General features: G+C 39.5%; 1 protein-coding gene across 2 annotated transcripts in view; it reads left to right on the top strand.

Moving 5' to 3' along the window:
* dnajb9a (DnaJ heat shock protein family (Hsp40) member B9a) overlaps positions 1-5039 on the top strand; it is a 36112-nt gene extending 31073 nt beyond the window's left edge. Inside the window, exons 1-3 of one of the 2 annotated variants that reach the window (XM_060839827.1) lie at positions 1-71; positions 2219-2447; positions 3232-5039. In XM_060839827.1, coding sequence (XP_060695810.1) covers positions 2231-2447; positions 3232-3671 — 657 coding nt within the window. In that variant the 5' untranslated portion in view covers positions 1-71; positions 2219-2230 and the 3' untranslated portion in view covers positions 3672-5039. The remainder of the gene's footprint in view (positions 72-2218; positions 2448-3231) is intronic. The other variant, XM_060839826.1, reaches the window with a different exon arrangement.
* The last annotated feature ends 7637 nt before the right edge of the window (positions 5040-12676 follow it).

Below are 12676 nucleotides of genomic sequence, written 5' to 3'. Positions count from 1 at the left end.
GTTCTAGAACGCGATGTAAGAGTGCAGGGTGGTTCCTGCCGTTCTGTGCGGAGTGGGCACAGCTGCTCACGGTGAGTGCTTCTAACAAATAGACTAGGCCTCTCAGATTGCTCCTTAAATTAATCAAATCTGTTTCGCTTTCTTTGTACTTCCCTTCAGGTTTTTATTTAACTACATTTTACTGCTTTCTTATTTGTGAATCGTACAAGTGTTTACTTTCGTGTGCTCTCCCTCCTCTGCGTAAGACTGCTATAAGAAAGCCCCGGTGGTGGAGGGAGAGTGGTTGATGGCGAATTTGCACGGCCGGCGTCAGGCTTGTAGTCAGGTTGAGTGTTTCAAAGCCGTCGCATCAGCAGAGCAATAAAGCGGGTTCGTGGTATCGTCAAGTTGTGTTGCTGAAAATTGCAGCTTTCCTGTGCCACTCATTTTCACGACACCACGACGTGAAAGTGTGAGAAAAATCGTTAACTCTAAAAGCACTTTCTATCGCCTAATTTGGTTAAAATTTTACTTTCTGAAGGTAATGGGAATGGTTGGAATTTGTTTGCAAAAGAAATTTGGCAAAGAAACGGATCCACCTTCACCGAAGACCCAACCAAACGTGTGGAGTGCCCACTGACTGACCTTTGGTTCTCTGGTTGAAATGTGATTTTTTTTGCACTTTATGGATGTCATATTGTATTCGACAGCCATTGTTTTGACAATCGAGTCTGTTACAAGCAATGATCAGTTACAAAACAAGTTGAGTTTTTAGCACGACACGAATGATGTATTTTTAAGTTGTGCCCTTTGTATTGGCAAAATGTTATCAAAGTCTCCGTTCTTGTTTTTAAAATAACGCAGACTACTGAACTCAATTAGATTGAGTTGTTAGTGATTATCCAGGGTGTAAGTGAACGTCTGTTGATGTTTGAGAGGTAGATGTGTAACTGACATTACCGGGACAAATGAACAGCCTCATTTTAAATTGAATTCTGTCTGGGAGCTTTTTACTGTCCAACGATGTTAAAGAATCGTCAGGCCTAGCAGAGAGCCTTTTTTGGAATAAGTAGGGTGACGTTATTGCCTATCCTATCAGTATTCCTGAAATCAGTTGGAAAATGCAAAGCAGAAAAATCGATGATAACGCTTTCCCCTCCATTGAGAAGAGACATCACATTGTTATTCAGTAGAACTGTGCATGTTTCACACTCGCTGAGAAGTATTTCACTTGAATTATACTAATAAGCACCAACCCCAGCAAAAAATACTGTTGTACCAGAGGTTGCTACAAAAATGCTAATTGAAATAAAAAAAGTCTTCTGGGACAAGTGGTAAAGCACAAAAATTCTTTTGGGGATGATTCACTTGGCACTATTTTTTTCTGTCATTGGGCTAGTGATTTTTGCAATTCTGCAGGTTAATGATGAATATGGCTTACTGTAAAGTAATACTGAATTCAGCATAGTTAATCTGGGAGTCAAGATCATTCAGACTTTCTAACATTAATGTGTACAAGGAAATGTACATGTGTGTATTGTATTCCTATTTATGATGACATTTTGGAATTTCTTGAAAATTGGTGGTGTGCGTGACATCTTTAGAAGGGAACTTGCAAGTAACTGATAACAGCTGAAATATTAATATTTTCTTGATTAATTTGAGAACTTTCAATGTGTATTCTGTCAGAACCCTCAAGTAATTATTTACACAGTTTCGTCTGATCCTTGCACAAGTGTACTATGTAATAAACCAGAAGAACTGTGGTTTAAAATAAAAACGTAAATTGCTGGGGAAACTCAGCAGGTCTGGTATCATCTTCTGAAGAATGGTCACTGGACCTGAAATGTTAACTCTAATTTCTCTATGCATATAGACAAATGCTGGGTTGACATAAACTTAGGCTTAAAAATGTAGGGGCAAGGCCACCTGATATTTGCAGTTTTGAGAGTCTTGATTGTAATTATCATTTTTTTTCCCGGCAAAATCTGCACTACGTGGTCAGATGGTGCTGTGTACTTCGCCTCCCACTGTTACCTTGCTTCATGCTTTGTTTAATTTTCAAAATGCAAATGAGTCTCCCAAGAAATTGAACATTTATATTGCCTTCCATGCCAATCTGAATGAGATTTTGGAAATTTCAAGCCTTACTGAAGGGGATCTTTGCTGTAATGAAGTTTGTAACATTGAAATACATTAACATTAGTGTAAATATAATGTATGTCTTTATATTTTCTAGGAAGTATTGACAATGGCAGCAGCGCACTCTGTTTTTGCCTTTGCTGTCTGTTTTCTAATGATATCTGAATTCATACTGGCAAAGAAGGATTATTATGAAATTTTGGGGGTGCCAAAAAATTCATCTGACCGTCAGATTAAGAAAGCATTTCACAAGCTTGCAATGAAATACCATCCAGATAAAAATAAAAGTCCGGATGCAGAGACGAAGTTCAGAGAAATTGCTGAAGGTAAGTGGATTAGACGTCTTTGTGATTATTTTAATTTATCTGTCTATGTTTCTGTAGTTTGTTCATTAGAAAAACAGCTATTTTCTTTAGCTCTTACTATAATTGTTACCTTTGCCAATTAGACCGTTCTCCTTTTTCAGCCTATATCTCAAGATGCACCAGACTTTTCATGATTTTGGCATCTTACTTAATAGTGAATTAAGCATCTGACTTTGACAAGAAAGAAAGCTTATATACACCATTGTAACCATATCATCTTATCTGCCTCACCTGAACTCTTCTTCCATGTCTTTAGTCATCTCCAAGTATGAAACCTGTTCTACCATTGTAAGCTATAGTTAATATCCTGCTGTATTTGTCCCATTCTAGGACCCATAAGCTTTTCACTTCTTGTCTTTATTGATCTGTTAACTACTATTCCCATAATGCATCCATTTTAAAAATGATCATCCTTGTATCTGAATTTGAATCCTTTAGTAGCCTTTTTCACATGTTATTTCTCACCTCTGTCAGCTAACCTTCACCTCACTGACACGTCTATGTGTTATTTCTTCTAGTCACTTCACCTCACTGTTCTGGGCTGTCCCTTTGGCAGCTTAATGTCATGCTATGAAATTCTGTTGCTTAGTGATTTTTGTTTTGCTCTCCCCTTTTAACGCCTCGCTTTAAATCTACGTCTTTCCGTAATAATTTGGTCAGCGTTTTAAGATTGCTTTCTTTGGTACATTGCTGTTCATTATTGCAACTTGTCTGCTTTCAATAAGATTAGCATTTTGTTTTGCAGCATATGAAGTCCTTTCGGATGAGAAGAAAAGGAAAGAATATGATCACATGGGTCATCAGTTTTTTAATGCAGGCAATGGTGGCCATCGTGCCCATTCTTTCAATTTCAACTTTGATGACTTCCTTAAAGATTTTGACTTTGACTTGGGCCACAGAACACATCATAAAAAACATTTTGATAGTCACTTCAGGGCACACCAGGAGGGACACAATGCACACAAATTTGCCTTTGGAGATAGACAATTTCCTTTTGGAGGTGGATTGTTCGATGATGTATTTGAAGACATGGAAAAGATGTTCTCATTCAGCAGTTTTGGCAGCACTCACAAACACACAGTGAGAACTGAGAAGTTCCAAAACTCCGGCAAGCAGCACTGCAAGACTGTTACACAGCGCAGAGGAAACATGGTGACCACGTACACAGACTGTTCAGTGCCATAAACTTGCTAAATGTATACGAATATGTCAGCATGGTTTACTTGGCATCTTTGTCATGGCCTGTTCCCAGGCAGAAGTGTCAAGAAAGGCAAAATGAGTTGAGTTGCACAAAAAAAATAATGCTTTCCTGTCAGTCTTTGTAAACCTTCCAGACTTCTTGGGTGCAATGGGCTAATTTCAGCTAGAAACTGTATTTAGCCTTTACAGTCACCATTTTCTAGCTTAGTAATTTCAAGCATATATTTAATAATTACAAAGCAATAGTAATGATGTATGAGCTAGCACAGGAGGTAAAGCAACAGGTTTGAATGAAAAAGTGGTGAAACAGGTTATTCTGTAACATGTTATGCTTTACGCAGTTTATGCAATTGTTTAGTCTTAATGTTCAAAATTGTTTAATTTTATTTGAAGACAGATCTTGCATCTTGTCATGGCTAGTGAAGGCAGAGTGCTGTACTCAGCTAATCTTACTTGATTATATATCAATTTCCTTAATACAATTTCTACATGGCATCCTTCAATCAGTCATAATTCAGTTTTAACAGTATCAGTAATAAACCCATGCCTTATTTATTGCTTTGGTTTCTCTGTTTAGCTGTCTTTATGGTTGAATAAGATTTTAGCTTGTGTTATTCAGAGATTTTGAATTTTTGGTTGAAAAGAAGGTTGTGAAAAGCAGTTTGAGGATTGGCTCTAAATTTGAACCAGAATTGTTACATTGTATATTTTGTGTTGGTATGGAGATTCTCGAAACTTAAAGTTTGTTAACTTCAGTGTAGATATTGTGATATATAGTTGAAGGTAAACATTTAAAAGCTTAATTCCTGCAAAATTTATCAAAATACAGTGTGCATAATTCTATTTGGTGCTAAATAAGGTTGCTTTTTTAAATTTAGTACTTTGAATTTAGTTTGAACTATCTCATCTCTTATAAACACCTTAAATTCTTTGTAATTATAAAAACATTTGAAATATGATAAATGAGAGGAAGCACCAGACCTTTGTTCTTTTTGGACTTCTGTAACACAGCAGCTAACATTGAAAGGCTAACAGAGTTAAATGCTTTCGAAATGATAATGATTAATTATTCTCCACTTACCTCTACCCTGGGTATTCCACAAACTTGTATCTTTCAATATTCCACACAATTCCTTTTCCGTTATATTCTGATCACTTGTTTATCCTGCCGTATGTGTCTCTACTATCTTTTTGATTATTGTAGAGTTTGTAAGATCTAATTACCTCATGTCATTGTCTTCAAATTGCAGGTAAAGCACTGCGTACTGTCATGTGTGCAATATTATTATACTGACTTGTTTTTGCGTTGCGGATGTGTAGACTCCGTTAGTTTATTAAAATTTGTGAAACCTGTGTCCAGAATGTCTTGCACTTTTCCAAAAAGCATTTGTTAAATAAATTCAGTTGCTAAAACCTCATTTGTTTCAAATGAACACTTTCCCCTAGTCAGTTATTCTTTTGAATTAATTTAAATGTGAAGAGGGGACTTGGCTATTTTTATAGCTACCTCTACACTATTCGGTTATAGATCATTGAATAGGTAAAGGACAAGAACGTTTTACACATGTGCCAGCTTTTTGCAAGAGCAGTTCTGAGTTTCTTTCTTTATACCCTTACAAATTTTTATCTTTTAGATCATTATTTACTTCCCTTTTGAAAGCCACAATCGAATTTGGATCCTCCATTTTCAGGCACTTAAATTTGAAATCCTCAACTCTTGGTGCATATTTGTGTGGGAGTGGGGTGGGGGGGGGGAAGAAAACCTGCTGTCATTACTTTTGACACTGTAAACCTTAAATTGATGACCAGTTGTCATGATGCTTTCACGCAATCCATCTATATTGCTTACGATTTGAAATCCATATAATCTCTTCGTGAAAAAGAACAAACACAAACACAGTATCTCCAATTTGCTTATGTAACTAGAGATTCTTCTCTCTAACAGTTTTTTTTTCTGAATCTTATTTGCACTCTGTCCAAGGCCTTCATATCCTCCCTCAAACTGAAGTGCCTAAAATTGAGGCCAAAAGAAAAATGTCTTATAAAGATACTTTTTTCTTATGAACTCAATACTTTGTCTTCTTGCATTATCCCAGATCTATTCTTATATAGCTTTAAAATTGTACCTATTTTTGTTGCCTGTCCTTGTTCTTCCCACCAAAATGTATCACTTAACACTTCTCTGCATGAAGTTTCATTTGTCGCAGATTCACCAATTTCATCAGCCTCCCTTCTTACAGATAACCATTATCCTTGCAGTTTACAAAACTTGGAAGTATTGTAAATTTTGTACACGACTTTGGTTATTATAAAATCAGTACTGGAACTCATACTGACCCTTGAAAACCCCCACTGTATAATCACCACCTGGTCTGGCTAAACAACTAATCCATTCACTTGACATTCAGCCAACTTTTTATCTATGCTCCTTTTATCCCATGTTCTTCTTTCAGACCCTTTTCTTTTGAAGTTTGTGTACACTACATCAACTGCATTATCCTTTTCAATCCTGTTTACTTGTTTCTTTTATAAAAGATCAATCTAGTTAAGCAGATTTATTAAAGGCAAATCTTTTTTGATTTCACAAGACAATGTAAATGAGTTTTATCCTGGATTATTATTTCTAAAAGCCTTCCCACAGTTGCAATCGGTGATTAATCTGTAGTTGCTGAGTTCATCCTTGCACTATTTCTTGAACAAGAGTGTAATATTTGCAATTTCCCAGTCCTCTGGTATGGCCTCTGTGTCTAAAGAGGGTTGGAAGATTATTGGTTAATACTTTTGCAAGTTCCTTATCTCTGAGTTTTTTATTGCAAGCTATGTCATCCTAATGACATATCAACTTTAAATGGTGACTTGTTTCTCTAGTATTCTCTATTGATCTTTAGATCATTCAACATCTCAACTACCTTTTCTTTTAATATGACTGGCAGCATCATGATCCCTGGTAAAAATGGATGTAAATATTAATTTAGTCATTTGGCTAGCGATGCTCTGCCTTGATAAGTACATCTTCCATTTGGTCTGCCCACTGTTTATAAGCTTACGGAAAACTGTTGTTAGAATCATACAGTACAGAAGAGGCCCTTCAAACCTATGAAGTTTGTACTGCACGATACTACCTACATTTGACCCACTTTCATGCCTTAAATCCTATGACACTTCCCAGTGCTCACTCAAGTAATTTTTGAAAGTTGAGATTTTCCACCACAACTACCTCTCAGGCGATGCATTCCAGCCGCCCACCACCTTCTGGATGAAAAGCTTTTCCTCAAATCTCATCTCAATCTCCTGTCTTTTTGAAATTGTGTCCCTTTGATACTGACCCTTGAGCTAAGTGAACAAATGCTTTCAATTAACTATATGTCCATGCCCCTCAGTCTTTTATATCTCTCTTAGGCACCCCCTCAACCTTTTCTGTTCCAAAGACAGAGAATATACAGCCTCTCTTCATATCTGAAATGTTCCATCCCAGGCAACGTCCTGGTGAATCTCCTTTGCACCCCCTCCAGTGCAATCACATCCGGCCTATGGTATGTTGAGCAGAACTGTAAACAGCACTCCAGCTGTTGCCTAACCGAAGTTCTGTACAGCCCAACGTGACCTTCCTGCTCCTATAACCTATGCCATCACTGATAAACGCAAGCACCCTATATGCTTTATTTACTATCCTATTAACCTATCATGCTACCTTCAAGGATCTGTGGTCAAGCAACCCAAGACAATAAGATATAGGAGCAGAATTCAGCCATTTGACTCATTGTCTGATCTGTGATTTGATCATGGTTCGTATGTTTCTCAACCTATTCTCCTGCTTTCTCCCCATAACCCTTGCACCTCTTACCAACATATCAATCTGTTGTAAATGCATGTAGTGACTTGGTCACCACAGCTCTGTATGACCAGGAGTTGCATAGATTAACCACCCTCTGACTGAAACATTTCCTCGCCATCTCTGTTCTAAAGGGTCATCCCTTCACTCTGAGACTATGCCCTCAGGTCCTCGTTTTTCCTACTGTGTCCACTCTATCCAAGCCTCTCAGTATTCCATAGGTTTCAACCCCAAGATCTCTCTGTTCCTCTGAGCTTGCCATTCACTGTGTACTTCCCTGCCTTGTTCCATCATCGTAAGTGCATCACCTCATATTTTGCAGGGTTACATTTCATCTGCCACTGATTTGTCAATCTGATCAATTCATTTATATCCTCCTGTAACCTAATCACTTCGTCCCCATTAGCTGGTTGATAGGGTTGGCACATGCTGCCTCATGGTGCATGGTTTGATTCCAATCTTGGTGACTGTCAGTGTGGATTTCTGTCAGGTGCTTAAGTTTCCTCACAGGTGCAGGCTTGGTGGATAGGCTGTGACAAATGCCCCGCACCGTCCAGGGATATGCAGGCTAGGTGGATTTACCATGATATGTAGGCTTATGGGGATAGGGTGGTAGATTGTGTCTGGTGAGATGGTCTTTGGAGGGTCAATGCAGACTTGATGGACTGAATGGCTTCTTTCTCGACTAGGGATTTTACACCATGATTCAATCTTCGCGTCATCTGCAAACTTCATTTCAAACAAGTATGCTGTTTTGGAAAATATGAAGGTGATGGATTCTCTGGGGAATGTAGCACGAACAGCCAAGTTGCTGGTATCGAGACTGGCTCTAATGTAATGAGGGGTATGTCGGATCCCAAGCGATTGATTATGTTAGGACATTCTCTAGTCTGAGGCACAGACAGAAATTTCCATGGCTAGCAGCAAAAAAAATCAGATTGGTGTGTTGCCTCCCTGGTGCCAGGATCAAGGATGTCTCGGAGAGGGTGCAGAATGTTCTCAAGGGGGAGAGGGACCAGCAGGAGGACTTCGTACATGTTGGAACCAATGACATAGAAAGGGAAAAGGATGAGATTCTGAAGGGACAGGAATCTAAAACGGTGATCCTCGAGAGTAGTAATATCTGAATTATTCCTGGTGCTGTGAACTAGTGAGGGTTGGAATAGGAGGATAGAGCAGATGAATACATGGCTGAGGAGCTGTTGTATGAGAGAAGGATTCACATTTTTGGATCATTGAAATCTTTTCTGGGGTAGAAGTGACCTGTACAAGAAGGATGGATTGCACCTGAATTGGAAGGGCACTAATATCCTGGCAGGGAGATTTACTATAGCTGCTCAGGAGGGTTTAAACTAGTAAGGGGGAGGGGATGGGGGTGGGACCCAGGGAAATAGTGAGGGAAGAGATCAATCTGAGACTGGTACAATTGAGAAAAGAAGCAAGCCAAACAGTTAGGGCAGGCAGGGACAAAGCAGAGAACAAGGTAGGACTGAGAAATTAAACTGCATTTATTTCAATGCAAGAGGCTTAACAGGGAAGGCAGATGAACTCAGGGCATGTTAGGAACATGGGACCGGGATATAAAAGCAATTACGGAAACATGGCTCAGGGATGGACAAGACTGGCAGCTTAATGTTCCATGATACAAATGCTACAAAGACAGAAAGGGAGTCGAGAGGAGGGGGAGTGGCATTTTTGATAAGGGATAGCATTACAGCTGTACTGAAGAAGGATGTTCCCAGAAATACATCCAAGGAAGTTATTTGGGTTGACCTGAGAAATAAGAAAGGGATGATCACCTTGTTGGGATTGTATTATAGACCCCCTAATAGTCAGCCCCTATTAGTGAGAAACAAATTTGTAAGATGATTTCAGTTATTTGTAAGAGTAATAGGGTGGTAACGGTCAGGGATTTTAACTTTCCAAACGTAGACTGGGACTGCCATAATGTTTAGGGTTTAGACGGAGAGGAATTTGTTAAGAGTGTACAAGAAAATTTTCTGATTCAGTTATGTGGATGAACCTACTAGAGAAGATGCAAAACTTGATCTACTCTTGGGAAATAAGGCAGGACAGGTGATTGCGGTGTCAGTGGGGGAGCACTTTGGGGCCAGTGTCTACAATTCTATGAGTTTTAAAATAGTGATGGAAAAGGATAGATCAGATCTTAAAGTTTAAGTTCTAAGTTGGAGGAAGGCTAATTTTGATGGTATTCAGCAAGAATTTTCAAAAGCTGATTGGGGGAAGATGTCTGCAGGTAAAGGGACGGCTGGAAAATGGGAAGCCTTCAGAAATGAGATAACAAGAGTCCAGAGACAGTATATACCTGTTAGGGTAAAAAGAAAGGCTGGTAGGTGTAGGGAATGCCAGTGACTAAAGAAATTGAGGGTTTGGTTAATAAAAAGAAGGATAGATTGAGTGAATCCCTAGAAGAGTATAAAGGCAGTAGGAGTATACTTGAGCAAAATCAAGAGGGCAAGAAGGGGACATGAGATAGCTTTGGCAAATAGAGTTAAGAAGAATCCAGAGGGATTTTACAAATACGTTAAGGACAAAAGGGTAACTAGGGAGAGAATAGGCCCCCTCAAAGATCAACAAGGCAGCCTTTGTGTGGAGCTGCAGGAGATGGGGTAGCTACTAAACAAGTATTTTGCATCAGTGTTTACATGGAAGATATAGAAAGTAGGAAGATAGATGGGGGCATCTTGAAAAATGTCCATATTACAGAGGAGCAAGTTCTGATGTCTTGAAACACATAAAAGTGGACAAATCCCCAGAACGTGATCAGGTGTACCCTCGAACTCCGTGGGAATCTAGAAAAGTGATTGCTGTGCCCCTTGCTAAGATATTTGTATCCTTAATAGTCACAAGTGAGGTGCTGGAAGACTGGAGGTTGGCTAACGTAGTGCTAATGTTTAAGAAGGGTGGTAACGACAAGCCAGTCTCAGGAGGTAAGGACAAGAGATGTTGCAGTGCAGGCTCATAGCTCCTTGAAAGTAGAGTCGCAAGTAGGATGTTTGGAAGGATGTTGCCGGTGTTGGAGGATTTGAGGTATGGGGAGTGGTTGAATAGGCTGGGGCTGTTTTCTCTGGAGCGTTGGAGGCTGAGGGGTGACCTTATATAGGTTTATAAAATCATGAGGGGCATGGATAGGATAAATAGACAAAGTGTTTTCCCTGGGGTGGGGGAGTGCAGAACTAGAGGGCATAGATTTAGGATGAGGGGGAAAGATATAAAAGAGACTTAATGAACAACCTTTTATGCAGAGGGTGGTATGTGGAATGAGCTGCCAGAGGAAGTGGTGGAGGCTAGTACAATTGCAACATTTAAAAGGCATCAGGATGGGTATGTGAATAGGAAGGACTTGGAGGGATATGAGCCAAGTGCTGGCAGGTGGGACTAGATTGGGTTTGGATACCTGTTGTCATAAACAAGTTGGACCGAAGGGCCTGTTTCTGTGCTGTACATTTCCATGATTCTGTGACTAACTCCTTCACATTTTCATCTATATTGTTTATGAAGATCACAATAAGAGACCCTGTAGTACTGACCCCTGTATTAGGTCTAGTTAATTGTTTTTACCTTTGGTTGCTCCTGGACTAGCTTCTATAATTATAAATGTAGATGCAATAACTGTCTGACTGGTTATGGTTATTTGACTCACTTCATGCCCCAGAGGCAGATTTAGCAATGCGTCTTTGCTCATTGTGTTGGAACTTACTGATCAAGATCAAGAACCAGTAGGCATAAATTTAAGGTGAGGAGCAAGTGGTTTAGAGATCTGAGGTTTTTTTAATCACCCGGGGGGATGGTAGATTCATGGAATGTGCTACCTAAGAGGATGGTGAGGGCAGATATTCTCGCAACATTTAAAAAGTATTTGGATGAATGCTTGGCAGTGCATAATAGACTTTAGACCAAATCCAGGTAAATGGGATTAGTATACTGTAATTTGGTGTTTGTTGGTCAACATAGACATGGTGGGTGGAAGGGCATTTTTCTATGCTTTACAACATATTTAGAAACTCTTCCTCCTCTCCCCTTCCAACTGATACTGTAATAGTCCAACTGTGCGTGTGTGCATGTGTTTTGAGTGTTGGGTTGTATGTGTGTGTCTGAGAGAGCTTGTGAATCAGAGTTGCTGGGTGATTGTGTGACTGTACAGTGTAATGGGGGTCACCTGTAGTGTGACATGAACCCAAGGTCATCTCCCTTCAACATTCTAATATTGTCCCTAATTGCTATGTGACACTGTCTCTTTGGAAAACTTTATGTTATTCTCCTTTTGATGACTGCTTTAACATGAGTCGCAGCCCTCGTCTATTCTAAAGCTGGTCCCCTAGCTTTGATATGGTTTGTACGGCAGAACTTGCAATAAATCCTCAATAAACACTACACTTTTCTCAAATTGACAGGTATCCATTTGCTGCTGTTCCTGTAACAATCTCCAGCGAGGGAAACAGATCAAGAGGCAAACCTCCGCCAACAAAGATGTGACAGTCACCACTTCGCAGCAATCTCATTGGCTGTAGTGGGTTGCGTCATCATAATGGGGCTGGGTAGTCATTTATTATTAAGAATTCATTGGTCAGTAGAAATCACATGACCTTCCGTGCTTGAATCTGAATGCTGTGTTTGGTAAACGCGGACAAATGAGCTTTACTTTGACTCGCGCGAGCCGCTATTCAATTGTTCCTTGACGTAATGGCCCCGATCAGGGAAGAAACGATTGGTCCGGGAGAACAAAGGAGCTGAAAACCTTAGCTTTCATTGGACAATGATCGCTGCAGCTCATTGGCCCTTGAGAAGTTGCTGCAGAAGCAATGTTAGCTGCTGGAGTAATGTGAAATAGTGGGGTAATGTTAGCTGGTGGAGCAATGTGAACTGTTAGGACAAAATGTGATCTTGTAGGTTAGTGTGATATAGTAGGGCAATTCCAGCTGATAGATGAATGTCTGTTGGTGATCAATATGTTGTGCTAATTTATAACTTTGGCAGTGACAGCTACTGCATTGTGTACCTTCATCTAGCTATTCATTTTAATTGTTTGCTATTAATGTAAACTAATATAACTGCTCTGTAAACTTGAGTCCATCTAAAAATTTGCTGCTCATACCTTAACTCACACTGAGTCCTGTTCACCCATCACCTCTTGACC

This window comes from Hemiscyllium ocellatum, chromosome 19, assembly GCF_020745735.1.
Source record: "Hemiscyllium ocellatum isolate sHemOce1 chromosome 19, sHemOce1.pat.X.cur, whole genome shotgun sequence".
In the NCBI taxonomy this organism is placed as follows: domain Eukaryota; kingdom Metazoa; phylum Chordata; class Chondrichthyes; order Orectolobiformes; family Hemiscylliidae; genus Hemiscyllium; species Hemiscyllium ocellatum.
The sequence above is the reverse complement of the archived record's forward strand: the minus strand, read 5'-3'. Positions and strand labels throughout refer to the sequence as shown.